The 15,050-nt window shown below is 46.0% G+C and overlaps 5 protein-coding genes across 7 annotated transcripts; 3 read left to right on the forward strand and 2 right to left on the reverse strand.

The window, feature by feature from the left end:
* The first annotated feature begins 60 nt into the window (after nucleotides 1-60).
* On the forward strand, nucleotides 61-1,402 carry LOC108138703. 2 transcript variants are annotated; one of them, XM_017261049.1, is made up of 3 exons: nucleotides 61-165; nucleotides 222-491; nucleotides 545-1,402. In XM_017261049.1, exons 1-3 carry the CDS (start codon nucleotides 97-99, stop codon nucleotides 1,325-1,327), a joined length of 1,122 nt encoding a protein of 373 aa, XP_017116538.1. In that variant the 5' UTR covers nucleotides 61-96; the 3' UTR covers nucleotides 1,328-1,402. The 2 variants fall into 2 exon arrangements, with proteins under 2 accessions (XP_017116538.1, XP_017116539.1); XM_017261050.1 differs by having other exon boundaries at nucleotides 560-1,402.
* A 357-nt stretch (nucleotides 1,403-1,759) lies between these two features.
* On the forward strand, nucleotides 1,760-7,837 carry LOC108138877. 2 transcript variants are annotated; one of them, XM_017261407.2, is made up of 8 exons: nucleotides 1,760-2,538; nucleotides 2,611-2,882; nucleotides 3,222-4,262; nucleotides 4,324-4,464; nucleotides 4,524-4,663; nucleotides 4,729-4,868; nucleotides 4,943-5,233; nucleotides 5,301-7,837. In XM_017261407.2, exons 1-8 carry the CDS (start codon nucleotides 2,028-2,030, stop codon nucleotides 6,965-6,967), a joined length of 4,203 nt encoding a protein of 1,400 aa, XP_017116896.1. In that variant the 5' UTR covers nucleotides 1,760-2,027; the 3' UTR covers nucleotides 6,968-7,837. The 2 variants fall into 2 exon arrangements, with proteins under 2 accessions (XP_017116896.1, XP_017116895.1); XM_017261406.2 differs by having other exon boundaries at nucleotides 1,760-2,882.
* Nucleotides 7,838-7,909: 72 nt separating this feature from the next.
* On the reverse strand, nucleotides 7,910-10,321 carry LOC108138878 (sterol carrier protein 2). The gene is made up of 5 exons (XM_017261408.2): nucleotides 10,175-10,321; nucleotides 9,512-9,835; nucleotides 9,263-9,453; nucleotides 8,314-9,197; nucleotides 7,910-8,249 (listed from the first exon to the last, which is right to left on the reverse strand). The coding sequence occupies exons 1-5, from the start codon at nucleotides 10,217-10,219 to the stop codon at nucleotides 8,059-8,061; spliced, it is 1,635 nt and encodes a 544-aa protein (XP_017116897.1). The 5' UTR covers nucleotides 10,220-10,321; the 3' UTR covers nucleotides 7,910-8,058.
* Nucleotides 10,322-10,650: 329 nt separating this feature from the next.
* Nucleotides 10,651-12,314, forward strand: LOC108138975 (sterol carrier protein 2). Its single transcript, XM_017261559.1, has 4 exons — nucleotides 10,651-10,782; nucleotides 10,865-11,188; nucleotides 11,247-11,437; nucleotides 11,597-12,314. Exons 1-4 carry the CDS (start codon nucleotides 10,738-10,740, stop codon nucleotides 12,258-12,260), a joined length of 1,224 nt encoding a protein of 407 aa, XP_017117048.1. The 5' UTR covers nucleotides 10,651-10,737; the 3' UTR covers nucleotides 12,261-12,314.
* On the reverse strand, nucleotides 12,191-15,046 carry LOC108138974 (UDP-glycosyltransferase UGT5). Its single transcript, XM_017261558.2, has 4 exons — nucleotides 14,554-15,046; nucleotides 14,103-14,361; nucleotides 13,541-13,917; nucleotides 12,191-13,459 (listed from the first exon to the last, which is right to left on the reverse strand). The coding sequence occupies exons 1-4, from the start codon at nucleotides 14,658-14,660 to the stop codon at nucleotides 12,541-12,543; spliced, it is 1,662 nt and encodes a 553-aa protein (XP_017117047.1). The 5' UTR covers nucleotides 14,661-15,046; the 3' UTR covers nucleotides 12,191-12,540.
* Between the last annotated feature and the right edge of the window lie 4 nt (nucleotides 15,047-15,050).

Raw genomic sequence — 15,050 nt, forward strand, 5'->3', positions numbered from 1 at the left:
AAGTGACCATGTTTTTTCTACTTGGTTTGCGTTCTAGTACTCTTGGATTCAATTGTCATTTGAAAACATTATTTAAGTAAACTCGACGCTTGATCGATGGAGGATAAAAACAATAATTATCGAAATGAGCTGAGAGGCTATTTCTATGGGTCTAAGTATCCATCTGTAAGTCTCTTAAATAAAAACCAATTCCTTTCCAGTTTTTAATGCATTTAAAGCAGACTCTTCATGAAAACAATGATAATGGGCTGCGTGGCCATAAGGATATTGATTATCGATCGCGTCACGAAAGAAGCAGTCCTCCGAAAAATAAATCCCAGGTTTGCAAACAAGCGGGAAAATTCCAGACAAGACAGGACATCCATCGTGATTACATAAAGTGTCAGTGTCAGGATCATCAGTGCCCGCATGGACAACGCCATTATCGTGCTCAAGAGCGCTTAACCAGCAATTATTGTCACGGTGATTGTCCACAATCACACCAATACCAGGTAATAAATTTGTTTGTATCTTATTTTATTCGTTATAATAAGAAAACCAACAGAATCCTCGTCAGCAGTCGAATCCGAGGATTGTGAACGAATCCAGTCCCAGATACTCACCCAATCCACTAAATTCCAAAGTTCATTTCACTCGTAATACTCAAAACCAGGAATCGAGAATTGAAAAAAACGGAGAAGATTGTCTGCTCTACAAGAACTCTACTTTTGGAGCCCTTCCATCTAGTAAAAGTGAGCACGGGGACGGGGAGGTTGGTGAGAATAGACCCACAAACCGATGTAGCCACCAGCATCATAAGAAGGACTCCAATAGCTACCTTAAAAATGGTACATTCCAAAAACAGTTTCCCTTTTCCAGCGACGAGTCCACCTCCAAAGGATCCAAATCAAAACCATCCCAAGCTACCGTGATTAGCGCAAAAAGTGGCGACGATCTAAGGGCAGCTGTTCGTTCGCAAATTGAAATGCAAGAGGCTTTGGATGATTTGGCACTCGAAATGAAGGCTAAAAAAGAGGGTAATGCTAAATCGGTGAAAAGCCGAGTACCCAATTCCGATCCACAGACCGAGGAAGTGGTTGCAGTTGTCGGAGATCACCATTCAAATACAGTAGATCCAGATGAGCTTGATGTTGTGGATTTTAGTGTCAGTGCCGATGACATAGTCAGTGCCAAAGTAATTGATCCGATGATAAGGAAAATTCAACGCATGTATCTAAACACACTCAAGGAGGAAATGCACCTCATGGAATATTTGGAGAAGGTACCGAAGTTGGTCAGCGAAGTGTATAAGCGGGAGGCAGCTGAAAAAGAGCAGAAGAAGCACTAGGAAATACTTAAAAAATATTTTAACTTCATTTATTTTTCTTATATTTTGTATAATAATAATCCAGCAGCAACTATCACTTAAAATTGTAATAGCCTTTTGACAACGAATAATAATAAAAACATCATGAGTTTTTAAAATGTTTTAAGTGTCCCGCCATCTTTCAAATCGGCTATTATTTTACTATTTTTAACGGAGTGGCCAACTCTTCGCGTGTAGTGTTGCCACATGGTCACAAAAAAACATGTGTGTTTAGTGTTTTTTTTTATAGAAAAAGGAAATAAATTTTAGTGCTTCATAAAATTTATTCACATACATACATTGGCGCTTTAATGCTCTAAAAATATTTGGAAAACAAAATTGAAATAAAAATAGTTACAAAGGAAACATCGATAATGCCAAGTTGTTGGCTACATCGATAGTATCGCTTAAACATCGAGTTTTGTTCCAGCTCTAACGCGACGGCTTCTAGAACAAAAAAAAAATTGAATTCGCGAATTGCTGAAAACGCCGCTGCGGAAATTCTGTCAGCCGAATGAAAAGCCCTGCGGTGGAGAGTGCGGGTGAATTGCGAACGGAGCGTAAGATAAAAGGCACGAATAGCTGAGAGGCGTCACGTAGACGGCCGACTGATCGATATTCAACACAGGCGCAGGGCAGCACACACGCGCGTGTGTGTGCCACTACACACCCACACACACACATGGAGAACACTCGAGGTGGCGAAAATAACGTAGAATTGGCCAACGGCGGTAAGGATTTGGCCAAGAAGTCCCCGGAACAGGTGGAAAATGCAGTAAAACTGGAGGGTACTACACTGGAAGAATCGGGCGAAGAGCTCAAGCAGCGGGAAACCCTAGGAAACTGGATAAACAGCGAGGCGGTAGTGGAAAACAACAACGCAAATGCCCGCGGAAATGTCAGTTCAACAACTACAAGCGCAGAAGAAGCAGCAGTAGCAGCAGCAGCAACAACAAATACAAAACCTACAACAAACAGCAACACAATACCTATACAACAGCAACAAATGCAGTCAGGCGATGGGAATGCAAATAACACAACAACAACAGCAATAACAAAGCCAACAGCAGAAGAAGAAGCACCAGTAGTAGAAGTAGTAACAAATACAACAACTGCAGAGGCAGTAGCAAAAACAACAAAAACTGCCTTGGCAGAGACAACAATAACAACCACAACTACAGACGAGAAGACAGGTAAAGTAAAGCGAAATTCGCAGAAAACAAATCCAATGCCAACTAATGTGATTTACACCCCACCACCCACAGAAGAGCGCAATCACAAAAAGCAGAAGAAAAGAGATAAGGAACGGGATGACGATAAGAATCGACGCAGCAGCAGCAACAACAACAGTAGCACCAAGGATCGGGATAAGGAGAGAGAGCGAGAGCGGGAACGAGAGCGCGACAGGAACCGGGAGAGCAGCTCCAAAACCTCCAAGGAGAGCGACTACAAGTCCAGCTCATCGCGCAGCAAGGAGAAGAAGTATCATCGCAGCGATAGGGACAGAGAAAGGGAGAGAGAGCGCGATCGGGACAAGGTGAGATATGCGAACGGTTCCAGAACACCACAAAGCAAACTGCAACGGTCAGAATAACTACAAACACGGACTACGTCATTGAGAAGTCACAAAACTTTTGTTATTTGCTAGATAAATCGTTTGTTTTATATATATAATACTAATAGCTTCCCAGAACCGCGTTTTCATTTACAAGAAAACACGTAACAAGAGACGAGATCAAGTTTATTGTATACTCTGACTGCAGTCATTTGCATAGAGCTAAGTAAACCGTTTCAGTCGCTTAAAGTTTGCGCAGCTGTCCATCAATGTTAACAAAATAAACATGCGTTTAAAACTAATTTCCTTTTAAATTTGCAGATAACCTCCTCGTCATCAAGTTCCTCCTCCCACTCGCATCGTCGCCGGAGTTCCGACAGCAGCCGGAGCAGTCAAAACAGCTCCTCCAAGTCGAAGGATCCTGTGGCGGATCAGGTTCTGCCACAGGCCGTGGCAGCTGCGCTAGAGCAGCAAATTAAAGTAGAGGAGGGCATTAAAAAGGAACCTATGGAAATTAAAAAAGGAGCGGAGTCAGAACCATCACCAGTACTTAATATTCTTGTCAAAACTGAAGCGGAAATCAAAAAGGAATCGACGGTGGAGCCAGCCAAACCAATAGTAAATGGCGAGGCGGCAAACAAAACCCGAGAGGAGGTCACCAGACAACTAAACTTCGGGGACAAGAGCTCCAATTCTAAGCTTATGCCTTCGCCGGCACCGAAAACAAATTCCGGGTCAAACTCCTCCGCCAACAATCATTCCTCCAGTCAGAGCAGCAGCAACCGAAAGCCCTACACGTCGTCATCGTCCTCTTCATCCTCCAGCAACCATCACAAGAGTTCCTCGTCGTCATCCTCCCGCCACTCCTCCTCCTCTTCATCCTCATCCCGGGTCTGTTCCACGTGCTATAAGCGCTCCAAAATCCGGAGGACCAGCGTAGGCGTTCAGTGTCTGCAACATGCACCTGCAGCTGGACCGTGGCAAACAGTTCAGAGTCTGCCGCCAAAGCCAAATCGGAAACCACCAGCTGGCTTGGAGAACCTTAAGTACGGCTGCTACTTTCAGGTGGAGCAGTACCCAAATGGAGGAGCCTCCATCGTTCACCTGTATCAGCATGAAATCGATGCTTTGTCACCGGATGAAATGGAAGAGCTGGTGGACGAGTTCTTTGAGGTCTGCTTCGCCGAGGATGAACAGGGTTATGCCCACCATGTGATGGGTATTGTCCACGATGCAGCGCGGTATCTGCCCGACCTGCTCGAGCACATGGCCGAAAACTACTCAACGCTCACGGTGAAGGCGGGTGTTCTTGGTCGCAATTCGGACATCGAGACCTGCACGATGTCGCAATACAATGAGCAGGTGAGCAAATACATGTTCAACTAATGAAGCATATATTTTTGACAAAACCATTCTTCCTTAGGTGGTACGCAATTATTGTCAAGGAACATTTCGATATGGACCCCTGCATCAGATCAGTTTGGTTGGCAAAGTCCATGAAGAGGTGGGCGGCTATTTTCCTGATCTTTTGGGACGTATTGAAATGAATCCATTTCTGCGAAAGGTATTATAAATCAATAATTAATTGAAGGTGCTTGTCTAACTCAAGTTTTTCTTTCATAGACCATGCCTTGGGCTTGTAATTCCATACTTCAAACGGATCCTCGTCAATCGAACGATGGTCCCATCCTCTGGATACGGGCTGGCGAACAGTTGGTACCAACAGCAGAGCTGAATAGCAAGACCCCGCTCAAAAGGCAAAGGTGGCTATCATACGGTTGATTATTATCTAACGCTTTACTAACAAAACCATCTTTAATCCACTTAGAACTCGTATCAATGAACTGAGAAATCTACAATATCTTCCCCGACTGTCGGAGGCCCGCGAAACGATGATCGAAGATCGGACCAAGGCGCATGCTGATCATGTAGGCCACGGCCACGAGCGCATCACCACTGCTGCAGTTGGTGAGCTTATCCTGATTAATGGGCTTCTCTGAAATCAACTAACTATCGTTTCCTTGATATTTCCCGTTCCCCAGGCATTCTTAAGGCCGTGCACTGTGGCCAGACTTACTCGCAGAACCGCATCACCAAAGACGTGGTCGCTTTTGCCGCCCAGGACTTCAACACAATGGTGGAAATGCTGCAGCTGGACCTGCACGAGCCCCCGATCTCGCAGTGCGTGCAGTGGATCGAGGACGCCAAGCTGAATCAGCTACGCCGCGAGGGCGTCCGCTATGCCCGCATCCAGCTGTGCGATAATGACATATACTTTCTACCCCGCAACATAATCCACCAGTTTCGCACTGTCACGGCGGTGACGAGTGTAGGTAAGTGACGCAAGACTTGTAGTTATAGGCTTTTTAGAATATTAAAATAATATTATGTATTTTACAGCTTGGCACCTGCGCCTGCGACAGTATTATCCCGGACAGGAGGTGATCAACGAGAAGAATAACCCTGTGCTGGCCGAAACACCACACTACAAGGAGAAGCAAACGATCCTGCCCAATCCGATTAGCCACGACGAATGTGGCAAAAAGACGCCCTCCAAGCGGGCGCACGATGGCAGAGCAAAGAAAAAACTTGTTGACCTCGATGGCAAAGAGCGGCGTTCCAGCGAGAGCAGCATGGACGAACAGCCATCCGCAGGAAGTTCCTCGCCAAGTCAGAACCAGGAAAGCAACAGCAGCAGTAACAGTAGCAGTCATAGCAGCGCCAGTGGGGCTAGTACGCCCAAAAAGAAGGCAAGCAAGGATGACTCCAAAATAGATATGAGGAAAATGGTTCTGGAGCACAAATTTAAGTTGACCAAAGCGGCGGTTGTCGGGACGCAAGAGAAGGAGAAGCCCAAGAAGGATAAGGAGAAGGAAAAGTCTAGGGATAAAGAAAGGGAAAAAGACAAGGAAAAGGAGAAGGACAAGGAACGAAGGAGCGAATCAACGCCCAAAAAGCATACTACGCCAGCCAAAACCTGCTCGATAAGTGAGCCTTCACCTGCCAAAATTCCCCGCTTAGGCAATGACGCAGTTACCAATCCTCCCGCTCCTGCAGCTGTTTCTACAGCTACTCCTACAGCTGCTGTACTCAAACCTGCACCCACACCTATATCCGCTTCGGCACCACCTGTTCCAGCTCTGCCTGTAGCTGCTGCCCCATCCTTCCTGTCAGGACTGCCACCGCCACTAGTGCCTCAGACGCCGTTCATCCATCGCCTTAACCAAAAGGAGCCCGAGATCAAGATCCAAGTGAAGATCGTGTCCGATAGCAAAAGTGATATCAGTACCTCCAGTCTAGCACAATCAACAGCAGCAGTAGCACCACCTCCACCGCCACCACCAGATCCTCTTGAGGAAGTGGATGTGGGCAACGAGCTCATTGTGGAGAGCACTCCTCAATTGGTCGTTGATCACGAGGAAGAGGTAACTGAAGTGTGTGCGGAGGAGATTGTGGAAATGGATATACCGATTCCCCAGGAAGCAGCCCCCGTTGTTGCGCCTGCACCACTAACTGCTATTCCCACACAACTAACTACTGCTCCTTTACCATCCAGTCCGGCTCCCGCTCCCATACCGCTGTCTGTACTCCATCAACTACCGCTACCAATTGTAGCTGCTCCACCTCCTCCGCCACCAGCTCAAATTGTAAAGGTGGTTCTCCCAGCCTCTTTGACTCCCATCACCAGAATGTCAGTGGTTTTGCCACCCTTGCCGCCATTACCGCCTTCGCGGGCAACTGCACCACCGCCACCACCGCCGCCACCGAGCACCAACAGCAGCGGCACCACAATGCCCATAGCTGCCACAGCATCCCCGCTAAAACCCACCTACAAAACCATTAGTTTGCCCTCCCACAAGATCATCATCGCAGGCGCCACCGGAGGAAACAGAGTCTCCGTGGCAAAAGGGGCAAACAAGAGACCTGTGGACCTCTTGGGATCCATCATGGCCAGCATGGACAAGCCAGCGGGGAGTGGCTCCAATAGTAACTCCTCATCATCGACATCCTCGGCAACAACGAATAGTTCGCTCTCCTCTTACGCCAACTCCAACAATAGCTTCTGAAATTGGAAGGGGGAGTGGAAGGAGAGCGAAAGAAGAGGCTCCTTTTTGGACTTTATGTGAAACTATATATTTTGTAAGTTGAGAAGCCATTCGAGATGCCGTATAACGGATTTCGAGGAGCTAAATCGTTTTCAGATCTCTAAGCGCTTAACGAGATTTTTATACGTAAATGTATCGCTCACTTACTGCAAAACTGTCGTGGCAAAAAAATTTCAGATTTTTTTTTTTTTACAGATACGGAAATATTTGCTATTTCAGTCTTAATATATTGTATAAGAGTAAATATACAAGATTTATGAAAATAGTAAGTTATTGTTATATATTATAGCTTTTTTAAGCCACAGTAGTTTTGAAGCAGTGAGTGTAATCTCCTTCAGTGACGAGAGATCTTCCTTTGTATATAGCCAAAAGCTTATATGTAGTCCTACACCTCACATACAAACACCCCTATATTTGATAACGAAACGTAGATTTGTAAGCTCTAACTGCGAGACACTTGATAGAGATGTAGTTTTTTAATTTATTTACACCACCAACCACACAGCAGGCACTTTTTAGATACAACAATTAAACGTTTTTTAAATGCAGGCAGGTACATTTAACTGTTATAGTGTGTATTTTTTAATGGCACGCACCTTATTGGCCAGAGACACTCGTACTCGTTAAAAGTATAAATGAAAAGCCATAAGGCTTGGCAAAGGTCCCAGTTTGATTTCCTTCTCAACAACTTTTTTGAAAAGTGTTTTGAAAGTGCGTAGAACAATACACACATTGATAATTACAATATATATATACACCATATATAACTGTAGATTTAAGCCAGCTTACACGTTGAAGAAACAATAAAGATTCGGATCGTACAAAAATAAATAAAGTTGTTTTGAATAACGGAACTTTACCATCCCAATATGAAAAGCCCCACAGGAAGTACCTCTTTTTGGATTACAAATATAACATTTTAATCTCTAGATATAATACAAAACTCGTACAAAACGCGTTTGCTGGATACAGTCATAAAAACTAGGTTTAACAGATCCAAAGCCACCAAGATATTGCAACAGGGAATACAAAGCTAAGATACACCGCGTGGCTTATAGCTTGGAGCGGAGCTCCGCGATTCTTCCCTGAGCGGAACGCTGCAGGTCCATCAGCTTCATGGCAAAGCCCATGTTACCCTGGATCTTGATCTTGCCCTGGAAGAAGGCCTTTTGCGGCGGCAACTTTCCTGTCAGCAGCTCGAAGACATCCTCGTCGCTGATGATGAAGGTAACATCACATTTTTCTGTATAAGAAAAGATCATCAATAACTACGTTTTCAACTTATTATAGCTGTAATGGGAACTTACGTGTTCCATTGAAGACGATCTTTCCCTTGCCCTGTTTGGCATCGATGACCCAGAATCCGGTCTGGCCATTGGGTCCGTTGTTAACCTTGAAACCGTAAATGGCGCGAACCTTCTCGATCAGATTGTCCTTGTCCTCCTGCATTGCCTGCTCCAGAATTTTCAGTAAGGGAGCAACCTTGAAGCCTTCCTCGCTAGTCGCAGCCTTGCCGGCGGCGGTCAAATTGCGCACGATGTTGTTGGCAGCAGGGAAGCCCAGGCGGTAGAGAGCCACAACCACAGCTCCTCCCAATCCCAGATTGTGCTGCAGGGCCAACTGGGCATTGGGCACCTGGCGTTTCTCGGCCAGACCACGCAGCTGCCAGCAGAGCTCAGCACACTGGGCAAGACCAGTGGCTCCCAGAGGATGACCCTTGGAGATCAGACCGCCACTGGGGTTCACCACGAACTTGCCGCCGTAGGTGTTGTCTCCGGCATCGATGAACTCGCCGGCCTTGCCCTCTCCGCACAGTCCAAGTGCCTCATAGGTCACCAGCTCGTTGGCCGAGAAGCAATCGTGCAACTCCACCACCTGCACATCCTGGGGTTTGTAGCCACTCTTGGCAAACAAACGCTGGGTGGCCAGGCGGGTCATGTCCGTGCCAGCAATCTTCATCAGGCTCTTGTCGGCGAAAGTGGAGGCCGGATCGCTGGCCATCTCCATGCCCACGATCTCGACGGCCTGCTTCTCCAATCCATGACGACGGACGAATGCCTCGGAGGCCAGGATGGCGGCTCCGGATCCATCGGAGGTGGGACAGCACTGCAGCTTGGTCAGCACTCCCTCCACAACCTGGGGCGACTTCATAATCTGCTCCAGGGTGTACTCATCGCGGAACTGCGAGTAGCTAAGCGGAGGCAAATAGGCCAGATTAGATAAGCCATTACTGCAATGATTATAGTTAAGCCTTACGGATTGTTAACCGAGTGCTTGTGGTTCTTCCAGGCGATCTTGCCGAAGTGCTCGGGCTTGGTGCCATATTTCTGCATGTGCTCCTTGCCAGCATTGCCGAAGATCTGGGCAGCCATGGGACCAGCTCCGATCTCTGTCAGCTCACTCATCTCGGTGATGTGTCGCTCCATGGGATTGGCGCGGTCGAAATACTATTGAAATGGAAAAACTGAGTTAGTTAGGGGTTACTTAAGGACCTTATTGATATACCTTTGAGGACAGGGATCCACGCTCCATCTTCTCGAATCCCAGGGCAAGGACGCAGTCGGCGTTTCCACTCTCGACAATCTGCTTGCCCAGATACAGAGCACTGGATCCCGTGGAACAGTTGTTGTTCACGTTGTACACTGGAATGCCGGTCATTCCCACCTCGTAGATGGCCCGCTGCCCGCAGGTGGAGTCTCCATAGACGTAGCCAGCCACCGCCTGCTGCACTTCCTCGAACTTGATGCCCGCATCCTGGAGAGCTTTCGTAATGGCCTCCTTGGCGAAGTCCGGATAACACACGTCAGCACGGCGTCCGGGCTTCTCGAACTGCAGGAAAGGGTTTTTAATGGTAGATTATCAGAGATTAGCATTGGCAACCAAAAATGCAGATTATAAATACAATTGTAATCGCGCCACTTCAGGGGGCCAAAGGCGCGATACTGATAGCCACAATTATAATAATGATAATGATGTGTTGCCACAAACATTCGAGAGCAGATTAGCGAGCGAAGTGCACCCAGTTCAAAGTCCGTTAATTGTTAAATATTGCTCAATATTGAAGTTACTTGCGAATTCGCAAAGCTGCTCTTTAAAGTCTTTGTTTTGGTTTTTATGTTTTTTTCCTCCATTGTTGCTAATTATTCTCGGGGTCTTTGGGATACATACCTTGGTCATGCCCACACCGACAACATAAACGCGATTCTTCGTCATTTTGTAGATATATAAATCGTAAATAAAACAGGTAATACCGCAACTAGTGCTTAAGAGCGATTAATTAAATTTTAGTCGGGGCTACAAGCTGTGCGTAGTGAGACCAGACTACCATTAATTAGTAATAACCCGATAACGGGTTCTCAAACGGGGGGCGCGTCTTTTAAAAAAATACGGCAGCCCTGGAAAACAAAATACCATAGCATGCAGCCCTGCTATCAGTGCTGATTTTTTTTAACGACTTATATAAATTCCAAATTTATAGCTTTAATTAATATTAAATTTAATTATATTATATTTTTTTTATACTTCAATTTATATTTCATTTTAATAAGTTCACTTTGTATTGTTATTAAATAACATAAAACTAGCCAAAAATGTTATTTGACGAAAAACTAGCTAAGCCGTCAGATCTGTTGTTATCATATCGCTTCGTATATAAACCGGCAACCTGTTGATCCACCTCAGTCGATATAGAAAGTTCGATCCGCAATCACGCAGAAACAAACAGCCGAAAAATGACCAAGACCAGAGTTTACGTTATCGGAGTGGGCATGACCAAGGTTCGCCTGCAGAAGATTGACCTTTGTGCCGCCTTGGACTTAATCATCCATCTGTTGTTCTATTTTCTATCTATTCCGGCAGTTCGAGAAACCCGGTCGCCGAGCGGATGTTTGCTATCCGGACTTCGCCAAGGAGGCCATTACGAAAGCTCTCCAGGATGCGGGCATCAAGTTCGAGGAAGTGCAGCAGGCGGTGGCTGGCTACGTCTATGGAGACTCCACCTGCGGACAGCGGGCCATTTACGACGTGGGAATGACCGGCATTCCGGTGTACAACGTGAACAACAACTGCTCCACGGGATCCAGTGCTCTGTATCTGGGCAAGCAGATTGTCGAGAGTGGAAACGCCGACTGCGTCCTTGCCCTGGGATTCGAGAAGATGGAGCGTGGATCCCTGTCCTCAAAGGTATGCCAATAAGGCCCTTAAGTAACTCCTAACTAACTCAGTTTTTCCATCTCAATAGTATTTCGACCGCGCTAATCCCATGGAGCGACACATCACCGAGATGAGTGAGCTGACAGAGATCGGAGCTGGTCCCATGGCTGCCCAGATCTTCGGCAATGCTGGCAAGGAGCACATGCAGAAATATGGCACCAAGCCCGAGCACTTTGGCAAGATCGCCTGGAAGAACCACAAGCACTCGGTTAACAATCCGTAAGTACGGTCGAAAGTTCACCTCACTCGATCGCTTATCTTATCGCTGGCAGCAGGGAAATAAGTAGACCAAGCTATAGACCATCATACTCTTTAAAGGCTGTAAGCAGCTGATCCGCACATGCTTTGTTTTTATCTGTTCTCATTTATTGCTTTTAGCTACTCGCAGTTCCGCGATGAGTACACTCTGGAGCAGATTATGAAGTCGCCCCAGGTTGTGGAGGGAGTGCTGACCAAGCTGCAGTGCTGTCCCACCTCCGATGGATCCGGAGCCGCCATCCTGGCCTCCGAGGCATTCGTCCGTCGTCATGGATTGGAGAAGCAGGCCGTCGAGATCGTGGGCATGGAGATGGCCAGCGATCCGGCCTCCACTTTCGCCGACAAGAGCCTGATGAAGATTGCTGGCACGGACATGACCCGCCTGGCCACCCAGCGCTTGTTTGCCAAGAGTGGCTACAAACCCCAGGATGTGCAGGTGGTGGAGTTGCACGATTGCTTCTCGGCCAACGAGCTGGTGACCTATGAGGCACTTGGACTATGCGGAGAGGGCAAGGCCGGCGAGTTCATCGATGCCGGCGACAACACCTACGGCGGCAAGTTCGTGGTGAACCCCAGTGGCGGTCTGATCTCCAAGGGTCATCCTCTGGGAGCCACTGGTCTTGCCCAGTGTGCTGAGCTCTGCTGGCAGCTGCGTGGTCTGGCCGAGAAACGCCAGGTGCCCAATGCCCAGTTGGCCCTGCAGCACAATCTGGGATTGGGAGGAGCTGTGGTGGTGGCTCTCTACCGCCTGGGCTTCCCGGGTGCCTCCAAGGCAAAGTTGTAAAGGGTGGGAACTGAATTTTTGTATATATTTTTATTAAAAAAATAATGTTTTTAAGCGGTCTTGTTTGATTTTTAATAAGATAAATTAAGGGTTTCAGTAACCGATCTTTTCTGGTTTTTAAAACACAAAGAAGTTTGACATTATATTTTCCTAATACTCAATTTCGTGTCACTGTTAATGCTTTAAATTATTTAATCTGATCTGATTCAACATTGAAAATAATCTACACATTCCAGAGCAGAGCAGTTAATCTTAATCTAAAAGTTAATCTAAACTAGTTTTATTTTCGTTTCAGCTTTGGAGTAGATTTAGGCTTTCCTCTCCTACAAAGTCGGATTAATCCGACTAGGATGAACACAGGCAGCAGGAGGATTAGGACCACCACCAAGTACACATCCAAGGAGTAGTATACGAAACGGGAGAGATGTACTGCACTTGGTTGGGTCAGAGGAGCTCCCTTCGTCTCCGCCACATGTTCCACCCACCAGATGGCCGTCTCCAAAGGATCCTGGATGCGATTGTTGTAGGCCGAGGCCACCTCCTTAGCTCTTTCCTTAAAAGAGGGATCCAGTGCCTTGGTCAGCGCTTCAAAGACCGTATTCTCATCAAGTTTCTTGAACTCCAGCTGCAGAGCCATTCCTCGGTGAACCAATGCGGCAATGTTGAGCGACTGATCGCCGTAAATGGGCACACCCACAATGGGCACTGCACTGGACACCGCCTCCGTGGTGCCCATCAATCCACCGTGGGACATAAATACCCTTAGATTCGGATGGGCGAGGATGTCACGCTGAGGAAGCCACTTCCTGATATGCAGATTTGCAGGCTTATTTGGTAGTGAGTCGTTTTCATACTTCCAGATCACCTGCTGCTCCAATCTCCCCAGGGCACGAACTATGCCATCTCTTCGGGCAGCGGGAAGGGAACTCATCTTAAGCTGAGAGCCCCAGCTAATGAGAATGACTCCTTGGGAGGCATTATCCAGTATTTGCTGCAGATCTGAGGGTAGAGGTTCAGGTGGCCTAATGTGCACACCTCCGACTTCTATGACATTTGGTGGCAGTGGTTTTGGACCACTCAGCGAGAAATGCTGATTGACCAGCATCAATGAGGTATTCCTGACCATATCTTCAGTGGAGGGCAAGCCGGGACCGAATCTCTGGCGGATCAAGGCATCGGCAGCGGGAACTGTAAAGATTCTAGAGAAGGTAAGGAATTTATTTGGTATAATTAACTAAGTTGCATTTAACACTTAAATATTTATATAAAAAAATACTTACTTGTACAGCAAATTGAGCGAGTGCACGGTAATCCAGTTACCGAGTCTACCCGCCAAGGACATCTCCTGCGATTGTCCCTGGAACAGAGCTGAGATGTAGGACGGGATCAGTGGAGCACCCAATCGCTCGTAGTGCCAGGGCATCAGGGCACAACTGCTCATGCCAATAACCGGTGCTTGGAGCACATGGGCCACGCCCATCGCACAGTCGGTATTGAATTGCTCCTGCAGGATGACATCGTAGTAACCAGGTGGATTCTTCAGGATCTCAGATAGGGCTGCGCTGTGTAGGGTGGTGTTACAGTCCTCCTTGCCCATGTTGTACAGGATGAAGTACTCGATGTAGTGAAATAGGTATTGGAAAGGGCGCTCGAAGACCTGTTTAAAAGACTCAAAAAGTGTTTTTTTTTAATAATATATTTTTATACTTCGTTAAATGGTTATTTTGACTTAAATCTGATGATATAAAACTATAAATATTTGCTTCCTTTTTTGTTTAGAACTTGCACTATTTAATAATAATAATATTTAGCAATATTTTCTCCATCACCTCCAAAACTCACCTCCAAATGAATAGTGTCCGTCAGTGTGGAGGGCGGCAGTAGATAATCCTTATAGCCTTTTGGCGGATCCTTGTCCTCGAATGGGCTGATGACGTCCACACTGTGACCAGCTTCGGCTAGTCCACGCATAATCGGGTGAAAGAACTTAAAGTGGCTCATGGCTGGATGCGGAAACAGGCCCAGGATACGCAGGGAATCGCTGGAAACCACCAGAGAAAGTAGTGCCAGCAGGCAGAAACCCTTCCCAACACACATATTGCTGCAAAACGAGGCGGATGGGTCAAGTTCAAGTCAAGTCAGCTTGACATGCTTTTATGAAATTGATTTTTATTATAGGAATTTTTACTTTGGTACGCTTGTTTGTGTGGCATGCACTTCTATATTTAACTTATGAAAATGTGTAATTTGTCTTTTTTATGTGTAATTAGCAAAACAAAAAAAAAATTATCACCGGCGTTTGTCTTTCCCGAGATGAGAGATCCGGATCGGTCGAAAGATGAGCATCAACTGACACGGACGAGTACGGTAAGAGCTCAAGTAGCCGGCGACAACATGCATATATTTATATATATTCGTACTTACATAAAATAAACTAATTTTCTAGCTAGCTTAAGAGAAGCACTCATGTTGAATTTAAAAATAACACTCTTAGAATGCATATACTTAAAAGAGTGGAGACACACTAGAAGCTTATGATGTTTGAGTTTATTAAAGTATTAATATCTTTTCTTTTCAGCAAATTTTTTATTTCGATATCGCTTCTTACTTTTTTTTTGTAAATGAAAAAAAGAGAAAAAAAAAAAAATATTGCACATTATAATGCGCTGTATATGTTTTGGTCAAATAGGAAGCTATAAAAGATAAAACTAATTTTTTTATATATTTTATGACTTTTATTTCAATTATGCAAAACCTTTGAAAAAGAATATTATTCTATCCCCTAAAGTA

Source organism: Drosophila elegans, unplaced genomic scaffold (assembly GCF_018152505.1).
Source record: "Drosophila elegans isolate 14027-0461.03 unplaced genomic scaffold, ASM1815250v1 contig_814, whole genome shotgun sequence".
Classification (NCBI taxonomy): domain Eukaryota; kingdom Metazoa; phylum Arthropoda; class Insecta; order Diptera; family Drosophilidae; genus Drosophila; species Drosophila elegans.